Here is a 22,027-nt window from a genome sequence, read left to right on the forward strand (position 1 = left end):
GTGAAAATGAAGAACTTAGCCAGAGCATTTGTGTGGTGGCCAGGTATCGATGGAGACATCGAAGAAATGACCAAGAGCTGTCCAGGATGCCAGAAGGTCCAAAACGCCCCACCACAAACCCCTCGACATCCATGGGAGTGGCCCTCATCTCCATGGCAAAGGGTACATATCGACTTTTGAGTCCATAAATGGACCAGCATGTTCTTAATCGCGGTGGATACACACTCCAAGTGGCCGGAGGTAATAAAGATGTCCTCCACCACCACGGGAAAAAACCATCACAGTATTAAGGACCATATTCGCCAGGAATGGGCTGCCTGAACAGATCTGTTCTGATAATGGACCGCAATTTGTATCCGAAGAATTCAGGAAGTTCTTAAAAAACAATGGGGTTAAGCACTACACGTCCGCCCCATACCATCCCGCCACCAATGGATTGGCTGAAAGGTTTGTCCAGACCTTCAAGGCGGCCATAAAGGCCATGGGTAATGAAGATATAAATCTACAACATAAGGTAGATAACTTCTTGTTTGCGTACAGGAATGCAACACATGTGGTTACAAACCAAACCCCCGCCATGATGTTTTTCAATAGAAGACTAAGATGCAGGCTGGATTTGGTCAAGCCAAACGTCAGAAGGGACGTAGAGAACCGGCAATTTCAAAGCATGAATGAAAGCCCAACTGGAACCTTCCAGATAGGTCAACCAGTTTTGGCCCGGGACTACCGTATCGAGAAATGGCAGCCTGGAACTATTTGCACACGACTAGGACCGCTGATGTATACCGTGGACATTGGAGAAAGCATAATCAGGCGCTATGCTAACCAGATCATCGAGTCATCCAAAAAAGGACAACCTACACCACAACTCTATACGCCTAGTGATGAAGCAGAGATACCCATAGTATCTACCTCCGATCCGGTGATACAGGAACCAGATGAACCCGACAGTGGCATTGAAGCCGAATCGACCTTGCCAAAAGAACCTACTACACCACCGCGGCGTTATCCGGACCGAGTCAGGAAGCCTCCAGAGACTGAATTTGTAATTGATTAACTTCAGCAAATGTGTATATTATTGTTCTTATAAAAATGTTATTTAATGATTACTTAAAATGTTATGTACTATTTATCTAAAAGGGGAGGAATTGTAGTGTATGTACCTTTAAAAGGAACTATGTTTTTGAAGCCCCTGTATACTGTAGTACCAGTAGTGACCACTCGGGTATATAAGCCTGTGTAGCATCTTGTGTTGTTAGTGCACCTCCAGACTTTGTTCAGTAAACACTTGTTAAATCAACTCCTGCGTTCCGTGTCTCCATTAACACACGGATCTAACAGGCAGGGGTGTGAATGAGCTCATGTGGTGGGCCAGGATAGGATTGCAGCAAAATCAAAAGACCTTGGAGCATTTAGTTGAAGGTTGATACACTGAAGGCAAAAAAAGGCTAAGGGTTTGGGGGGGGGGGGGGGGGGGGGGGTGGAGAAAGGAAAGGAAAAGGGGATTTTATCCAAGAGGTTACAAGAGTAGTAGGGCAGGGGAACGGGGTAATTAAGAATGGTTGAGTAGATTGGGACTCTACTCATTGGAGTTCAGAAGAATGAGAGGCGATCTTATTGAAACATAAGATTGTGAAGGGGTTGGATCGGGTGGATGCGGGGAGGATGTTCCCGATGATGGGTGAAACTAGAATTAGGGGGCATAGTCTTAGAATAAGGGGCTGCTCTTTCAAAACTGAGATAAGGAGGAACTACTTCACTCAGAGGGTGGTAGGTCCATGGAATATGCTGCCCCAAAAAGCTGTAGAAGCTACATCATTACATAAATTTAAAACAGAAATAGACCGTTTCCTAGAAGTAAAGGGAATTAAGGGTTACGGGCAGGAATTTGGACGAGTCTAGGTTCAGATCAGTCATGGCCCTGTGGGTAGCGGAGCGGGCCCAGGGGCCGTGTAGCCTGATCCTGCTCCTATTTCGTGTGTCTAATTCTGTTAGATTCAGGAGATGGTTCTGTGATAGTGGATTGGCGGTTAGGATCAGATCAGCCATGATCTTATTGAATGGCGGAGCAGGCTCGAGGGGCCGATTGGCCTACTCCTGCTCCTATTTCTTATGTTCTTTAAAGACAACAGGGGTAGGAGAGGGTAAGATACTCCGAGGGTGCCATTGGAGTACGAGGACAGTCCAGCTAGAACTTGGTAGAGAACATCACCTCCATAATGATTAGGGCAGGAATGTGGTGGCATGTCTCATGCAGGGAGCGGCTTCTATAAATGGGGAAGGATTCACTGAGACAAGATGGTCTTGTCTAAGATGAGGTAATGAATGGGAAGAGCCTTATTTGTAAAGGAGTGGACATGAAGTGGAAGGATAGGAGACTCGTAGACGTGGTTGGAAGAGGTTCAAGATGAGTGGAGATTTGTTGAGGGTGGGGTGGGGAAAACAAAGAACTTTCTGCCACGATGAGAAAAGTAGTGTAGGAGCCAGTGTGGGAGGTGGAGAATACCAAAGAAATTCAGGCCTTCCATCTGCTCCACACAGGAAGGACTCAAACCTGGGTTGGGTATGAGGCAGTATGATCAAGATATTAAAATAACCAAATAGACCAAGAAAGGAAGATGGTCCACAAGAAGGTATAGTGCTTTATTTCACTAAATTTCTGAACAGATTATCCATTTGTGCAGGAGAATATATAGAAACATAGAAGATAGGAGCAGGAGCAGGCCATTCGGCCCCTCGAGCCTCCTCCGCCATTCAATGAGATCATGGCTGATCATCCAAATTCAGTACCTTGTCCCTGCCTTCTCCCCATATCCCTTGATCTCTATAGCCTTAAAGAAATATATCTAACTCCTTCTTGAATATATTTAATGAATTGGCTCCAACTGCCTTGTGGTAGAGAATTCCACAGGTTCACCACTCTTGAAGAAATTTCTCATCTCAGTCCTAAATGGCTTACTCCTTATCCTTAGACTAGGGCCCCTGGTTCTGGACTCCCCCGCCATCGGGAACATCCTTCCTGCATCTAGTCTGTCTAGTCCGGTCAGAATTTTATAAGTTTCAATGAGATCCCCTCTCATTCTTCTAAACTCCAGCGAGTATAAGCCCAATCGACCCAATCTCTCCTTGTATGTCATTCCTGCCATCCCAGGTGTCTGTGGTGAATCTTCGCTGCACTCCCTCCATGGCAAGAACATCCTTCCTCAGATAAGGCGACCAAAACTGCACACAATACTCAAGGTGTGGTCTTACCAAGGCCCTGTACAACTGCAGCAAGACATCCTTGTTCCTGTACTCTAATCCCTCGCTATGAAGGCCAACATACCATTTGCCTTCTTAGCCGCCTGCCGCACCTGCATGCTTACCTTCAGCGACTTGTGCACAAGGACACCCAGGACTCGTACTTCTCCCAATCTATTGCCGTTCAGATAATAATCTGCCTTCCTGTTTTTGTCACCAAAGTGGATAACCTTGCATTTATCCACATTATACTGCATCTGCCAGATCACCCAACCTGTCCAAATCATACTGGAGTTTCTCACCATCCTCTTCACAGCACACGCGCCTACCCAGCTTTGTCGTCTGCAAATTTGGAGATATTACATCTAGTTCCCTTGTCTAGATTAATTAATATATATTGTGAATAGCTGGGGTCCTAGGACCAATCCCTGCAGTACCCCACTAGTCACTGCCTGCCACTCGGAAAAAGACGGCTAAAAAATTAACATTTGTTGGGGTTAAGGGGAATTTTTTTTTATTTTTTTTTTTTAAAAAGTTTGGTAACTATTTTGTTAAATAACTTCAAAAGTACCTTCACATGAGAAAAAAGTCATTCATGCAAGCAGCATTTATATCTGTTAGAACCAGAAACTTGCACAACACTGCCATCTACTGGACAAGTGAACAGATTGAAGAAACAAGTGGTCAAAGTCCAATTTTGAGAAAGTGAAATTAGGTTATTTTTCCTGAAGGTTAATTTTTCCCAGATGGTGCAATATCCAACAGGCTGGATTAACCAGGCAGTAGGATAATTTGATTAAATCTACAAATTTTCAACTTTCTCAAAACTAAAAAAAGTGCATGGAGTTTACTGCAACAGATTCTGAAAATCATTCTTCACAGCAGGTAAGGGTAAAGCATTTAAGCTAAAAGACTGATTTCTAAAGAATCAAAACATATTCTTGATCAATCTCAACTTTGCATCTTCTACCATCAACAATATACCAAGTTGCAAAAGGGCACAAGTTACCCTGGCTTATGCCCAGTGACGTGAATGGTACTTGGCATCCACAGGGTGTGGAGTCACTCTCCATCCTAGTCGAATCCCATTCTGTGCTGCTTCTCAGAATTAGTTTAACCGTACGAGTAACTTAATATTTTGGGGAGTTCACTTTGCCATGCACTGCCTACAGTCATTATTTAAAAAAGCAGGAAAATGATAAAGACTGGTTATGCAATATTTGAACAATTCATTTCAATCTTTATTAAAGTTTGCAAAAGCTCTCATACACTAGGTTGTAGCAGCCTGCAGAATGTCAAGTCCCTTCAAGGTTTGTTGCCCCATTTGGCCATCTTGTTATTGAATGGCCCCTTCATAAAGCGATCAGATTTCATGTATGCTGCAATCTTCTCTAAAGCCTGAAAACCCAAACATTTGGACAGCAGTAATGAGAGCACAATCACAACAGGTTAGGAAATGCAAAATTAAAAAGCATTAAGAGCTAAAACAAGAGAAAATGAGCCATAGTTTGTTCCCAAAGTCTCCCTATACTAAGCAGCATCTAGTCAATAATTCGGCTTTTTAAAAAAAAAAAAAAAAAAAAAAAAAAATTGGTAGACGATGCCATCCAATGTTCCTACCAATCTTGCCCCCACCTCCCACACAATGCATGGTCCCTTTAAATTTGCTGCGTGGCATCTTGTCCAGGACCTCCAGATCAATGCATGCTGTGCACCTGCATAGCTTAGGGGGAAAATGTTGATTCCATCCAATTTTCATCTCCCTCCTGGGTAGGACTTCACTTCTGCTCTACAATTCACTGGTTGCACAGCCAAGACCAGGAATTCTGCATTTGGAGAGATTGTTGGATACAGTGCACATTGCTAAAACCCACCCTCCATTATTACCCTGATTATCACAGGTCAGCAGTCCAATAATCCTCTCATTTTCAAGTTAACTACCACATGGTAATTTTATGTTTAAAGGCAATCAATTCATTACTCAATACTGCAAGTTCAAAATGCAGAAAACCCAGGAAAGAAATCTTTATTTGCAAAAAACCTCTAGTATGTATTAATTGTTGCAATTATATTATAGAATACAGCCCAACTGGTCTGTTCCAGTGTTAATGCTTCAACACGAACCTCATCTTATGGCATCTGCATATCCTATTCCTTTCTCCCCATGTGATTATCTAGCTTCCCCTAAAAAGCATCCATGCCATTTGCCTCAACTACTCTAGATGGTAGCAAATCTAACCACTTCCTGGGTAAAGAAGTTTCTCTTGAATTATTCATTAGTGATGAGCTTATATTTATGGCCACTAGTTTTGGACCCCTCCCCCACAAATGGAAACATTCTTCATCTACCCAGTCAAACCCCTTCATAAATTTTAATAAACCTTTATTAGGTCACCCCTCAGCTTTCTCGAGCCCCAGCCAGTTAAGTCTTTCCTGATGGTTATAAATCGCTCAGCTCTGGTAACATCCTTGTTAATTTTTTTGGTACCTTCTCCAGTGCCTACGTGTCCTTTTTATAATGTGGAGATGACCAAAACTGTACTTTAGTTTCAAACAAACTAAGGGACCAGAGTCCATCCTACACTAGCATGGTGCAATTTTGGCATGCCATTCTCCCCCACACCAGATCTTGGGAACTATGTGGCTACCAGATTCAGTAGGCCAATCCCATCTAGTTGGAGAATTCAAATCTGACTTTGTTTTCAAACTCTTTACTAGTATGCAGATCAAGATTCAGTTAAGACATTTTGCTAAAAACACCTTACTTAGGAACTACAGTTCTTACCTCAAAATGGGTAATAAAATCCTTCAGGTTTTGAAACTCATCCAAACACTTGGGTTCAAACACACAATGTTCATCAAGCAATACATACATTAGAAAGTCTACAAAAGTAATCTGGTGAGAAAGTAAAAACATTTTAAAAATTGTTCTGTACAAAGCTGGGTTTGAGATTCTGAATTAAATTAAGTGGGTACAGAGTGAGCTTGCGCTAATCTTCACACTTGTCCGTCCGTAGCACCTTCAAACCACTGATTATACAACTCTGCTGAATCCCATGAAGCCTAAATTTGTTTGCTGCACCTCATTTACACACATTCAAAGTCAGGAGCCTGCAATTGTCTCAAGGAGGTGGACTAGCAAACCAAAGTTAATCTATGGAATTTGCTACCTCAGAGCTGTGGAAGCTGTGACATTAAATAAATTTAAAAACGGAGATACAGTTTCCTAGCCGATAAGGGAATTAGGGGAGCGGGCAGGGAAGTGGATGTGCGTCTAGGCTCGGATCAGCCATATGGCCTACTCCTACTTATGTAATCTGCTGAGAAGTAGGGTGGGGCAGGGGAACAAACACCGTTAGTTATGCTCTACAACTAGTAGCAAGACATGCACTTAGTCACAACAGTAAGGAACTAGCACTAATACTTTTACACTGCTTGTGTAAGCCAATCAGTGCTGGGTCAAGATATTTGCAATATGTACAATAGCATTAGTTCTTACATGGAAGCCCATTTGGTACACATTTTGGGGGGGGGGGGGTGGCAGAAAGACAGAAGAAAGTGAAGTCCAGGCTCATGGGTCTGTAGTCAAAACAATCTATTTTTGTCAAATGTATCCCAGAGCTTGAAGAGTTATTTGAAGCTACTAACTGAAGTCCAGATGGGACACCGGTTCCTCAAAAGTAGTAGCAAGGACTCGGATCCTTGTACCAGCAACTAGGCAGGGCCCCCTCGGCCCAACTGGATATTCAAATAGCCAGGGAGAGCACGAGGAGTTGTGGATTAGTGCAGTACAAGCAATCCCCTCACTTCACAAGGATAGCCACCAGCATGGCAGCAACCTTTTCAGTGTCTACATTTAGGAAGCACACTAAAAGGCAAATCATTTGTCCTCCCTCAATAGCCTGTAGAAGAGGGAGAGTGGGGGGGGGGGGGGGAAGAGAAAGGAAGGAAAATGAAGCAGGCAAGCTCACAGCCTACCCTCAGTAGCACAGCATGTTACTGAACCAAACCCTGTATGCTGCCCAGTCAACAAAGTGTAAAGAACCAAGTGTAACTTGGCTATTAAAATACATTTACTGTAACGTGTTGGACAAAGGCTTCAGCCCCAGCAGTAAACAAGTGAGTGACACTGGGGATTAGAGCAGAGCCCACACACAATGGACCAGGGGAGGAGGTTGGTGGTGAGGAAAGTGAGGCAACACAAGACGTAGGAGCAGGAGTAGGTCATTTGGCCCCTCGAGCCTGCTCCGCCATTCAATATCATGGCTGATCTGATCTTGGCCTCAACGCCACTTCCCTGCCCACTCCCCATAACCCTCGACTCCCTTACCTTTAAAAGGTCTGTCTATCTCCACCTTAAATAATATATTCAATGACCCAGCCTCCGCAGCTCTCTGGGGAAAGAGAATGCCAAAGATTCACAACCCTCACAAGAAATTCCTCCTCATTTCCGATTTAAAAGGGTGTCCCCTTATTCTGAAATTATGCCCAGATTCCCTTTTTTTTTAAAGTCTGTAGATAGTGCTTTAACCAAGGTGTACAAAACCTTGTTGGTTTTTAAAAAAACTTTTAAGCAATGCCACAGGACATTAGTTCAACCAGCTGCTGCACAGGCAGCAGATTTAGTCGAGTTACTGGTGGGGCTTCATCCTTCCTCTTCATGTGCCCAAGTGCAGCCATAAATCAGGGGGACCATAAAAAAGTGTTACAGCAGGCAAGCCAACAACAAGTGTTGTTCCCAGCATAGTTAGTGCATTGACCACTCGGAAACAAACTTACCTTGTCACCTGCAAACCAAGGTCTTTTCCCCAGAAAGTCAGAGAACTGCTTCAACAAGCCAGGTAGGAGTTTCAGATAATCAGCCTTCAGAGTTTCCTGCAGCAAATCAGATAACAAACGGTTACATGCTGCAATCTTGTGAACCAGATTATACTCCGAACAAAGGGTGTGCACATGCACAAAATCTTAAGCATTTATAATCTTGCACGTTTTAGGAATCTCATGGTAGAGGTGGTCAAGTAAAGTCAAAGTCTAAAGCCAGCAGTGAAAGAGTTTCCAGGAATTAGCAATATCCAAGCTTAGAGTGAATGTGTTTTTACTGCTCAGATGTAAAGGGTTGAAAGCCAAACTTCAAAGCTGGATTTTTTTTTTTTTTTTTTTTGAGCTCTATTTTTGACTTGCACAGCCACCACCCTGCCATTATGTTTCATAAAGGTCATGCACGTCAAAGTCACAACTCGTGAAGCATTTGTTCAATTGTTGGAAGTTCATCTACAGGGTCCTGCAAGAGAGCAGGTACCAGACCCCACAGAATGGAGGGAGTTTATTTTTCATGACAGCTGTAATAGCACAGCCAAGCCAGTCATCCAGATCAGACCCACAAAAGCAGTGGCAGCACCAAGGACAAACTTTAAATTAAAATCCCACTGAGGAACTGAACAGGTTCAAATATTATTGGACAAGGGGGCTGGAGCTGCATCAGACTCGGAATAGTTAAAGCTGGTCGTTCTGATCATTACAGTCCACTTGTAGGAAATTTGTGGGGGGGGACCGGTAGCATTGTGGTTATAGAAACGTTACTGGACGAGTAATTCAGAGGCCTGGACGAATGAGCCAGAGGTGTGAATTCAAATCTCATGGCAGCTGTGGAATTTAGATAGTTAATTAAATAAACCTGGACTAAAAAGCTAGCATTAGTAGCAGTGACCATGAAACTACCAGATTGTCATTGGGTTCACTAATGTTATTTAGGAAAGGAAATCTGCTGTCCTTACCCAGTCTGACCTATGGTGACTCCAGATCCACAACAATGTGGTTGACTCGAAAATGGCCGAGCAAACCCCTCGGTTATATTCAAGGCAGTGGCTCACTACCACCTTCCAGGGCAATTAGGGATGGGCAATAAATGTTGGCCTTTCAAGTTATGCCCACATCCCATAAATGAATTTTTTTTAAAACCAATCAAGCAGGCAAATGGGGCAGGTTGTGTCTGCCTAGAGATGATGGGTCCAACTTCCCATTCAGTCCATGCCTCAGTTCCACCTCACCAGATCCTCCTCTTCCCCCAATCAGTGCAATTGATCCTTTGCTTTTTACTCCAGTTTGTGTTCATCGTCTAAACAATCAAAATAATTCTCCATTATCAGCATTTTGTTACATTAACTAGAGCTCCGACTCCCAAAGCTCCCTCCTCAGGCCAGTGTTAAGACAGCTGTTTAATTGGTACAGCTCTGTATTGATGTTAAACAGCTTGTTTTCGCCATCCCTTTAGTGTATTTTTTTTTTTACATAAATGGGGCAATTGTTGATTTACAACCAGATTTATAATTATGTAGCTATGTGCAGAATGGCCTCTACATTTAACAACTCCAGCTATCATAGGCCAAGAATACAACTTTTATAAAAAAGATGGTCATTGGACTGAACACAATACATGCAGGTCATCATGGAGTTCGATAAACTAGAGATGTGTTAAGACTGCAGTTTGAGATTCATGGAAGTCGGAAGGATCTCCCTCCACATCCCCCATAAAAAAAGTTACTGTAAAACCCGGAGTGATTTCAATCACTAGTGAATCTCCATGGCAATGCCCATAGCAAGTCAGAGGAAATGCTGAATATTTAGCAGTGTATATTAAGGGAATCAAGGGATATGGGGGATAGTGGAGTTGAGGTCAATGATCAGCCATGATTGAATTGAATGGCGGAGCAAGCGCGAGGGGCTGAATGACTGACTCCTGCTCCTATTTCTCATGTTCTTATATAACCAATGTGTTATTCTGCTTCTGCAGCAGTGCCCCATTAACAATACCAAGTCTAACTGGTAAAACCAGTGGGCAAGTTCATACACCAATCAAGCGAGTGAGTGTCAATATTGTGGCTCCAGTATCGCTGGAGTCCTTTTTATACTTAAGGGATTTGCATCACATTGTGCACAACATCTGAAGGGTGACCACACAAGTGTGTAACTGCAAGGTTTTGAATATTAGTGAGTCTGTTAATTGGAGGAAATGATCAGTCTTAGCAGTGGTTGTTGCATTAGGCCAAGAACTTACACCACCCCTGGAGCGAGAGTTAGTGTAATGTTTAAGAGTTAACAGCACCATCTTGTGGCAGGACTAACAATAGCAAGTGTTACCATTACAGTATTACCTATTCATGTCAATAGATAGACTAGGTATCCGAGAGAAAAAAATTATATCTCCTTTTAATGTAGTAAAACATCCCCAGGCGATTCGAAGGAGCATTAGCCACATAAGGAAACGAGGTCAGGTGACCAAAAGCTTGATCAAAGAGGTAGGTTTTAAGGAGTAACGAGGGGTTTAGGGAGGAAATTCTAGAGCTTAGTGCCTAGGCAGCTGAAGGCACAGCCACCAATGGTGGAGCGATTCAGGGGTGCACAAGAAGCCAGAATTGGAAGGGTGCAAAGTTCAGAGGGTAGTGGGGCTGAAGGAGGTACAGAGATAGGGAGGGGTGAGGCCATGGAGAGATTTGAAAACAAGGATTTTTAAAAAATAAACAAGATGTTGCCTAACTGGAAGCCAATGTAGTTCAGTGAGCACAGGGGTGATGGGTGAATGGGACTTGGGGAGAGTTAGGGTACAGGCAGCAGAGTTTTGGATGAGCTCACATTTACCAACTTACAGGTTACATAGCAGATGGATGGTGGGAAATTGGCAATATGCTGTCGTCATGTAATACACAACCAGTGACTGAACGTCACCATTGTATTATAGGATTTGTGTTAGATTTCTCAGGATCAAACTCCACAATGTGAAAAATTGGTCATCAGTAACCTCTATTGTCATGTTCCTAATTTACAAATGTACTGAGGTTGTTAATGCCATTTAAGTCTGAATGGCAGCCTCCAATATCAATTCAGACTGAAGTGGAGTTGAAAACATTAAATACTTCAACTCCAATTTGAACAGTTTTCCGTGTCATTAGGAAGAGCAAAATAATTTTGTGTGTCTTAATGCAGTCATTAAAGTTTTTACTTGAGGGCCTCAGCCTCTCCCAAAAGCCACAACTCAGGAAAAGTATGTAAAAAGTCAGAGTGGGGAGAAACATTTCAGCAATAGAGAAGGTGGGTAGTATGAGAAACACCTAAACAATTCATTGTCAACTCAAAATCATCCACAATTCTGCTTCAGTCTGGTCACAGCATGGCCATCAAGCAGCATGTGTTGCAATACATACCCAGTTACTGTTTTGGGAGCTAATGGGCCAGATTTGGCTATATAGTGGTGAGGCTAATGGCGTTCACCATTATTCGTGTGTAAATGGTACAGCAACTTCAGGTGAGGAGCAGATGTGCAGTTAAATGTCAATATCCAAAAGTTGCACCACTGTGCAGTTAAGGCATTTTGCTGTCTGCCTCACTATTGAATGTCATGTACATGTGGGGTAGATATGAACAAACAGTCTTGCAAGCAACAATGTGATAATTGTTAATTACTGCCAATTAAACTCAGGCACAGAAAATTAACTATTACATGTGTAGAGTCTCATTACTTCAGGTATTAACTGTTGGAGATTTTAAAAGTCAAATTTTAAACAGTTTTACTTTTCTTTTGTCTCAATCCAATCTTTCGTTCCTCTACCCAATTTGACATTCAATTTACACTTCCTTCTCCGTACTCCTGCGGTTTCCTCAACCCGACTGGTTAAGGAGATACTCTGTTGGTTGCCCTGTTCATGGCAGTTCCAGATGCCTGGTTTTCCCCCCTCCCCGCGACATTATCAGCTCGCACTTCCAGCAACTTTGTGGGAAAGTTTTTGAACTGAAGGGTGCAGGGCAAGTCTAACTCACGGCAGACACTGTTTAGATACCCTACAACAAAATCTGGCCCATTGTCATCAATATTATAAAGCCCTACAACAGTGTCACCTACAGGTATAACTGGTACTGCAAGTAAAAGTAAAGGTTCCCCTCACCAGTGATGCCAGATCCCTCCTCCCATGCAGCCAAACTCCAGCAGCCCCACTGCAGCTCTGCCAAACTGACTATTTCCTAGTGCGACCGAAGCCCAGAACTGTCACTAAGTGCAGCTAAACCATAAAGCCCCCAATCCAGTACTGTTAAATACCAGATATCTCAGTTGTGGAATTCAATCCCATAAGCAGTAGAAATCCCAGGATTTCAGATGAAAATGAAATATAAATTCATAGAATCACAGCACAGAACAAGGCCATTCAGCCCATTGTACCAGCTCTTTGAAAGAGCTACCCAATTAATCCCACTCCCCTGCTCCTTCCTCAGAGCCATGCAAATTTTTAATGTAAATTTGTCCGATGTTATCTCTATGACAAAAATACCATTATTGCTAATCCTGACACCATAAACCATGCCATATTTATTGTGCTCAACCACACTAATAGTTAAGGGACTGTTCCAACAGCAGAGCCACTTGACTGAGCAAAATTGGAAACTAGACAATTCTCTGCAGTTGCCAGACTATGAATTGCAATCGTCATGTAGGCTGCAAGCCTACATTTCATTGTACTGCACTTGTGCACTAACAATGACAATAAAAGTTGATTTGATTTGATAAGGTGAGGTGAAACCCGAGACCACAGCGCCTTCAGCTGGTGGAAAATATCTGGAGTGATTGTGATCAAGTGCTACATCACATCGTTTGAAACATGCTACATCACATCGTTTGAAACATGCATTCAATAGGACAGTTTATCCTCCATTCCACCCTGCACCCAAACAATAAATTAAAATTTAGCTACTAAATGTAGCCAGGACAGAACTTACAAAATCAGGGTTGTATGAAAGCCTGGCAATGCCCATGCGGAAGTCCGCCGCCTGGTTCTCCAACAAATCGACGTGCATCTTTTCAGCTTCAGTCTCGCCATCTGGGAGGATGAAATCAAACACAAGTTGACCAAGTCAAGGCAGAAAACAGAATGTGGAGCTCATACCAAACTGCAGCAGCTATGGTGCGTAACCAGGTCCTTTCTGGATAATTTTCGCATTGGGAGAAGGTTGAGCGAGAATTATTCAAATATTAATTCATTAATTTCTCAGGTCTGAACTGAAGTCATCCAAGTGACATTTGTTCAGAATAGCTTACGCTTACAAGTTTTTTTTTAAAGAAATAAACATGCTTTCGTTTAGCCTTTGCACTCAGACATGATCAGGCAGGGCAGGAACCCAACCAGGTTTTACCTACTGGCAGAAGCCTACGAAGTTATCGCACAAGTCTTCAAAACTTGGCACTTGCAATTAACTGGATGGAGAAACACTGCCTTACAAGCTCATGTCAGCTTGTGAAAGCTGAAGTTTGCAAAAAAAGTGTACAAGAAATTAGGTAAGATTTTAAACAAGCTGAGAAAAAGACACTTTTTTTTTTTTTTTTTTAATTCCTTAATGGGATGTGGCCGTCGCTGGCTAGGCCTGCATTTAGTGCCCATCCCAAATTGCCCTTGAGAAGATGGTGGTGAGCCACCTTCTTGAACCGCTGCAGTCCATATGGTGTAGGTACACCCACAATGCTGTTAGGAAGGGAGTGCCAGGATTTTGGCCCAGCGACAGTGAAGGAACAGCGATACAGGTCCAAGTCAGGATGGTGTGGCTTGGAGGGGAACTTGTAGGTGGTGATGTTCCCATGCGTCTGCTGCCCTTGTCCTTCTAAGTGGTAGAGGTCGCGGGTTTGGAAGGTGCTGAAGGAGCTTTGGCGAGTTGCTGCAGTGCATCTTGTAGAGGGTACACACTGCAGCCACAGTGTGCCGGTGGTGGAGGGAGTGAATGTTGAAGGTGGTGGATGGAGTGCCAATCAAGCAGGCTGCTTTATCCTGAATGGTGTCAAGCTTCTTGTGTTGTTGGAGCTGCACTCATCCAGGCAAGTGGAGAGTATTCCATCACACTCCTGACTTGTGCCTTGTAGATGGTGGAAAGGCTTTGGGGAGTCAGGAGGTGAGACACTCACCACAGAATTCCCAGCCTCTGGCCTGCTCTTGTAGCCACAGTATTTATATGACTGGTCCAGTTCAGTTTCTGATCAATGGTAACCCCCAGGATGTTGATAGTGGGGGAATTCAGCAATGGTAATGCCATTGAATGTCAAGGGGAGATGGTTAGAGTCTCACTTGTTGGAGATGGTCATTGCCTGGCACTTGTGTGGTGCGAATGTTACTTGCCAGCCCAAGTCTGAATGTTGTCAGGTCTTGCTGCATATGGACACTGACTGCGTCAGTATCTGATGAGTCTCGAATGGTGAACAGTGTGCAATCATCAGCGAACATCCCCACTTCTGACCTTATGATGGAGGGAAGGTCATTGATGAAACAGCTGAAGATGGTTGGGCCTAGGACACTGCCCTGAGGAACTCCTGCAGTGATTGAGATGAATGCCCAACAACCACAGCCAACTTCCTTTGTGCTAGGTATGATTCCAACCAATGGAGAATTTTCCCCTTGATTCCCACTGACTTCAGTTTTGGTAGGGCTCCTTGATGCCACTCGATCAAATGCTGCCTTGATGTCAAGGGCAGTCACTCTCACCTCACCAGTTCAGCTGGTTAGAGCAAACTTACCAAGTTTGTGTTTCCTCGCAATATAGCGCATTATAGCATTGCTCTGGGAAAGTTTGACATCTCCATCCAACAAATAAGGAAGCTGAAAAAAAGTTCAGTCATAGATTAGAACATGGAGCAGTTAACTATCCACATAACTGAAGGTCTAAGCTCTTACCAGCATTTGTAGGGTCTAAGCTCTTAGCATTTTATTAGGGCACAAGCTTGAACAGGTTTTGTTTGAAATCACACAACTGCTGCCAAATCAGATTTGAATGGGGTACCAAATTAAATCAATATTGCATCGGTCCCTTGATACAAAAAATTCTCAGCCAGCAGACTGGTCGGTGTACCAGCAGTTCATGAATGCAGTCACTGAAAAGCCATGTTTAAAAAAACAAAACCAGTTACTATCCAGCAGCCCTTGCTATGAATTAAAATGCTATCCATAAATGGTACAAACTAGCTACTTCTGATGCTTTGAAAAACCTGACAGTTTATACTGCTCACCTATTTAAAGTGCCAGTGAGCAAGATACTATCGATAAATATAGTTAACTAGTCGGTGTGTTACATTCAATGCTACAGCAGTCAGTGGCACGTCAAATAGTTCAGTTGTAAGTCAGGGACAGTGCAGTTTAAACAAAGGAAATCTGTAACTGCCAATTCCCTGGAAGAAAGTTAGGAGAACAAAAATAAATCAAACAAAGATGTGAGAACTAAGCCACATTCAATCCAGAGATAGTCAAAAAAACTTGCATTTATATAGCACCTTTCACAACCACCAGGCATTTCAAAAGCACTTTACAGCCAATGAAGTACTTTTTTTTTTGAAGTGGAGTCACTGTTGGAATGTGGGAAACGCAGCAGCCAATTTGCACACAGCAAGGTCCCAGAAACAGCAACAGACTATCGTTTTGCTATGTTGATTGAGGGGTAAATCTTGGCCAGGACACCGGGGACAACTCCCCTGCTCTTCTTCAAAATAGTGCCCTGGGATTTTTTTTACATCCACCAGAGAGCAGATGGGGCCTCGGCTGAATGTCTCAGCTGAAAGACATCACCTCCAACAGTGCAGCACTCCCTCAGCACTGCAAGTGTCAGCCTAGCTTTATGTGCTAAGTCCCTGGAGTGGGACTTGAACCCACAACCTTGACTCAGGAGTGTGCTACCAACTGAGTCAGAGGTTAGAACATGTGATGGAGAAAGTGTCTCAGTTACAATAATTTTTTTTTTTTTTAATAAATAAACTAACCATGGGATTCCCAGTGGGGTTCAAGAGGCAGACAGACAATTCCCCACATTGGGGGCAGGGGAAAACTTAAGTTCAGGGTCAGAGTCAACACTTACATTTGGGAAATCCAGTCCAAGCTTCGGCTTTACATCTAACCAGGTGCTTCGATCATAATCCGGAGCTTGAAAAAAAAGTCAATACATTCAGAAAACAGCAAAATTTTGTTAATGTATTACATTATTGAAGTTACTGAATAAAAGACAGGAGAATGCTCAATTCCCAAAACCCGTGAGAAACATTTTCTCTAACCAGCAACATGTTTAAAGTGTATCATTTAGCAAGAAATAACATCCAAAAACACTCCAATTCCTCCCCTCAACATACTTCAAAAAAGTGTTGAACAATACTAGTAATATGTTGCACATTAAAATGTTAATGTTGCTATATTAATAATGAAACTCCTAACGCCAATCAGTTTCTATACTCTTGTTGCAAAGTGGCATCCCCACAGCTTAGTTAGCTCCAGAAATCGATCCACTTCAGTTTGGAAAGCTTTTGCAACAGTTGCCAGATGGATCAGTAGGCCAGCGAGCGCTGCTTTCTGATGGCATTTGCACAGTAGGCAGGTATTGAATGCCAAAACAGAAAATGTGTGCCACTAACTTCAAAAAAAACCTGCAGGAACAGCTAGTGCTTGCCAAAAATCATACAAAAAAGGGAGTCTTATGAAAAACAGTCAAAGTTCAAAACCAATTCAAGTAGAACACCAGAGACTGGCAGTTGAGGAGCCCTGTGAGTGCAATGCCAAGTCACATCACACTTTAATTCATTTTACCAATGAGCAGAACTTCACAACACACTTACCATCTCCACATGAATAGAACTTCTCTTCATACTCTGCTCCAGTATATTCCAAAAGCAAGCGGATTGGCTGCGCCAACTACATAATAAAGACACAAATCAGGCAGAGTGCACAAGACTTGATTAAAATAAAAAAACTAGAGATCTGCCATGCATTTAGAGACACTGGTGCTTAAGAAAAAGGCAGCTTGCATTTATATAGCATCTTTCACAACCACCAGATGTTCCAAAGCACTTTACAGCCAATTAAAGTACTGTACTTTATTGGAGTGTAGTCATTGTTGTAATGTCAGAAATGCAGTCAATTTGCACACAGCAAGCTCACACAAACAGCAATGTGACAACCACCAGATAATCTGTGATGTTGAGTGAGGGATAAATAAATATTGACTAGGACAGAGGATAACTCCCCTGCTCTTCTCTTGAAATAGTGCCATAGGATATTTCACATCCACTTGAGGAAACAGGGCCTCGGTTTATCGTCTCATCCAAAAGACAGCACCTCTGACCGTGCAGCACTCCCTCAGCACTGCACTGGGAATGTCAGCCTATGTTTGTTGTGCTCAAGTCTCTGGAGTGGGACTATGAACCCGCAACCTTCTGACTCAGAGGCAAGAGTGCTACCCACAGAGCCACAGCTGAGTATTTTAGTTCCAAGACCCATTGTACACTCAATTGCGGTGAACAATTTGAAACTGGTGTGCACCTGTATCAAAGACAAGGTGAACAGAGGTTTGGAATTGTTGCTGCAGCACAAGATAGTTTCAAATACTTGTATTTGTGGAGTCAAATGATCCAATTGCAGTTCTGGAGCTTTTGCCAGATCCATTTAAGCAACAGGTGGATTCAATTCAAACTCCAAGCCTGCCAAGGGGGGGGGGGGGGGTAATCCATTTCATACAGCAGGTAGTCATTGGAAAGTCTCAATTTACAAGAACTCTCCAGACCTTGTCCATGACTAGATAGCGATCTCCCAAAAAAATTAAACATGACAGAATCGCAGCACAAGTGGGTGCCGATTCAGCATTGAGATAGGCATAATTAAGACGGGCCTCTGCAATTATTTCTTTGCAGAGAACAAATCTGTACACATTACCAAGAAGGGAGGTGGAGGCAGAAACCTATGCCCTTTTAAAATAAAGTGTATGTTACACTGGAAGCCAGTCGATTTGGAGAAGGCAGTCGATTTGGAGAAGGCAAAGAGAAAGGGTGTTGAATCAAAACCCATCGTTCCTGGTGCTTGCTTAGTCCCAAGATGTCACTAACCAGCACTGTCACAGCAAAAAGCAGCCATAACTCCTGATCCACAGGAGAAGAATCAGGACAAGGGGGTAGTCTATGCAAAAGGGCCAGAATCATCTCCTGGTTCAATCACCTAGATGGGTGGCAGAGGAATTGTCAGATTGTGTGCCCCAAATTGGCCTCTGCCAGGAGATCACATGGTTTCAGGTGGTATGTATACATTATGATAGACAAGGCATCACAATTGTGGGGACAGGCTGGATGGACCAGATAGTCTTGTACTGGTCAGTCAGTCAGTCATTGTTAGTAGGTTCATGAAATAAACGGTTGCAGCAAGCTTGTCGGTGAAGAGGAAGGCAGAGAGCCCAGTATTCCTGCAAGTGGCCTTTATATTTTCACTATTCTAGTAATAATAGCAAAACGACAGAATATCAGTTCCCCTTTACGATTTCACTATTACCAGGCTGGTTTCAGTTTTGAACGTTACTTGAAAGGGAATCCAAGAGGCACAGGCAGTGGGAGGGAAAAGTAACTGGTTAGCTCACATGGAGTCCTCACTGCTTAAGCCTTTCTACATAAATTGCAAACTAGGCTAATGTTTTCCAAAACAAACAAAGTAGAAACATTGCAACACGAAGCACACAATTACAGTATCCCCATCCAAAGGTTACACAAAAAAACCCACACTCCACCGGCAGACCAAAAAGAGTACTGTCTGGCAACGATAGTATCCACCGCAAGATCACAAGATAAATCCTGGTTCTGCAAAAATGCGGCAACATTTCAGAAAAGTTACTATAAATTTCGAAATTGGAAATATAAAATATCGCTACCAATAAGCAGTTAAAGATACAAATATTTGGAAATCAAGATATTACTTGTATCTGGAACAGAGCGAGTGTGAGTGTGGGCCAATGTGAAATTATAGGAAACTATATGAAAGACCAGAAAAAAATGTTGGATCAATTGGAGCAAATAAGAGCCCAAGTACTAAAAGAAACCTGGGAGACAGCCAGAAGACTACTAGTGGGGAGTGGGGCAAGATAAAGACATAGTGGACCTATAGGTCACAGTAACCAACACTCAGCCAACCTGCATTTATATAGAACTAATACAGCAAGCGTCCCATAGTGGAGAAGAGATAAATCAGTAGCGTCACCTCCCCCCCCAAAGTCTGGTCAAAGAGATTAGCATTGAGGAGATGTAGGTTGATGCATTTTGGAAAGGTTCACAGCCAAAGCGGTAACTGATCCGTCCTCTCCACGGATGCTGACCGACTCGTCGTGCGTTTCAAGCAGAGGTTCTGGTTTTGCTACAACTCTACAAAGGAAAGGAGCTCCGGGGGGCGGACAGCTCCATTTTAGAACCAACTCAGTAAATTATGCTGATCGCTTGCGGCTCAATTTACCGCTAATATCACTCCCGAATAAAAAAAAAAGTGGCGGGGAACCAGCCATTGTCTTAAAATCCCGTATGGTCAGAGAGAGAGAGAGAGCGCGAGGGGAAAACGCAATAAAACCGGCTTTGAAAACAGATTAGTGTAAAGACGGGAGAACCATGCAAGCTAAGAAAAAAAGGGGGCAAGGAGGGGGAAAAGAGAAATCTGATTAGAAAAGAAGATTAAACAAAAGCAAACTTCTGCGTGCCAAAACATACAAACTGCGTTTGCTTATTGTAAATAAGAGAAGGGGTGGGGAGGGAGAGGCCCGACATGAACGCTGCGGGGAGCCCCGGCAATCACTGGAACCCAGAGTCCCGGGGATGGGCTTTGATTGACCGGCGGCCTTGCCCCGGCACCGAGTTCCTTACCCCGCGGATCTGCCAGTAGCCCAGTGTCAGCACCATGCTCGCAGTTACAGCTTCCACCTCTCAGCTCAGGTCCAACCAAACTCTGAGCAACCCTGACAAATACCACCCCCGCCTCGCAGCCTTTTATATATCCGCTCCTCACCACCGGGCCAGTTATATTTTGCCAGGAGTTCAGGCTTCATCAATGACGCGTCTCTTCCCGTCCTCCAAATACTCGTTTAACAAAACGAAGAGTTACTAGATTGCCAATAGGACTGGCGTAAAATTGGTTTTCACTATGGGTACCTGTACTGTTAATATTGTTGATTTGTCTGTAAAATTTACCACTGCATTTGTACTGTTAATCCTAAAGCTGTTTTTAAGGCTTTGTTTTATTGCGGCTAATGAATGTAATGGATTTATTATGTAATTGATGAGTTATAACAAGTACTACCATATTTAAATAAATATGTTTGACTCAAAAAATACTCGTTTAACCTGCGATTTAAAAAGAAATGGACATTTAAAAATGTTAAAGTTGTCCGCTTGACTTGTACATTTCTTTCTTCCTCTTGGGTAAATCCTGCTTGTTTCTGACTTTTTTGCATTAGATTTGTAATATGGACACAAAATAAATCAGACTTGCGTTCATTAGCATTTTATCACATCAAAGCTTTGGAACGTCCGGTGGTCATGAAAAGCGCTATAGAAATGCAAACCTTTCTTTACAATGAATTGTTTTTGGGGTGTGGTGACTTGTTGATATGGACAAAACTGATTCCCATTTTAGTATTGGCAATACTGGAGGCTAGATTGTGTACTGGACAGTTACTCTCTCCTTTACTCTGGCATCTTGCTCTTGCATCCATATCTAGATTAAGGCTGTGATGTAGAAGGGCTTCTTATCCAACTTCCACAATTTTGTACCAAAGACAATAAATAGGTGTCAGGCTGATCACAAAAGGACGCCATTTTTGGGTAGTTCATTAGCGTGGGCTCTGGGAGCGTGCGCTGGAAGAATGCAGAGTACGCAGATGGTGACGTCAATAGCCTCACGATTGTAGACATGCATCATTATGGCATGACTGGCAGTGACACAATCGATTGAGGGGACTTGCAATACGTTTTCAACTGAATAAAAGATTAACTTGTATGAGTATTCTTGGAGCTGAAGAAAACCAATTGAAATAATTTTGTGATGTTCCATTGTCACTGCAGTGGGACCTTTTGGGGACTCCTGATTTTTATTTCCACACATCGCCATCCACAGACGTGTGATAACTGCTGTAAGTTTTTTTCAATTGATGAGGCGGAATGAGTTCACTTTGCAGTATGAATTAAAATAGGTTGACTTTTTAAACCAAAGTGAGTTATTATGGTTGACACTTGTTAGGTTTGGCAGCAAGGCAGAAGTAGCTTCATTGTGGGACACGAGAAGTAAAGATAATTGCTGCTAAATTCGGCTTCATAGCGCCTGGTTTTTTGGCGTTACGGGTGTCAATTCGACTCCAAAATGGCGTCCGAGGAGTGCACGGACACTTTTGGTGTGGGCTGCACCGGACGCCATTTTGTGTAGGTCGTTAGCGCGGGCCCTGGGAGCGTGCGCTGGGAGTATGTAGTGTACACAGGTCGTGACGTCAATCAGCATGCAACGCTCACTTGATGCCAGCGTTGCCATTTTCGACCTCAACGCTGCAGCTGATGCCCTCCCTTAACCTCGCACAACTGAACATGCGCCCAGCAGCCGGAAGGACCCCCCACCCCTGTCCCCCACCAGCGCTAGTTAAAGGGATCATCACCTGCTTTCAGGTTAGTTGCTGATTGATTTCCACTGGCTCTTGGTGAGTTTGTAGAGGTGTTTCTTGGTTTGGTGTCTTATTTGAAGTTGTTGAAGTCTCCAGGGAGTGGTGTGGCGGGTAACTTCAAGGCTTCTGCTCAGATCAGCTGCTCCAAGACATGGGTGCAGTAGTATGTATCCCGCTTGGCCTGCAGCATGACAGGGAGAATGAGCAGAGGTGACACGGAGGAGGACAAGTTGCTTGAAGAAGGGGGAAGAGGAGGAGGAGAAGGGCTCTCAGCAGGAGACCATATACACCCAGGCTTTTTTGGGGACAATTTAAGAGGTGCAGGCTAGCGTTAAGA

General features: G+C 43.3%; 1 protein-coding gene across 1 annotated transcript; it reads right to left on the minus strand.

The window, feature by feature from the left end:
* Nucleotides 1-4,459: 4,459 nt before the first annotated feature.
* Nucleotides 4,460-20,055, minus strand: LOC147105078 (glutathione S-transferase Mu 1-like). Its single transcript, XM_086011144.1, has 8 exons — nt 19,907-20,055; nt 16,859-16,934; nt 16,111-16,175; nt 14,783-14,864; nt 13,003-13,103; nt 8,020-8,115; nt 6,026-6,136; nt 4,460-4,638 (listed from the first exon to the last, which is right to left on the minus strand). Exons 1-8 carry the CDS (start codon nt 19,940-19,942, stop codon nt 4,546-4,548), a joined length of 660 nt encoding a protein of 219 aa, XP_085867270.1. The 5' UTR covers nt 19,943-20,055; the 3' UTR covers nt 4,460-4,545.
* Nucleotides 20,056-22,027: the final 1,972 nt, after the last annotated feature.

The sequence above is a fragment of the Somniosus microcephalus genome, chromosome 18 (assembly GCF_052327205.1).
Source record: "Somniosus microcephalus isolate GS21.2 chromosome 18, FLI_Smic_1.0, whole genome shotgun sequence".
Lineage (NCBI taxonomy): Eukaryota > Metazoa > Chordata > Chondrichthyes > Squaliformes > Somniosidae > Somniosus > Somniosus microcephalus.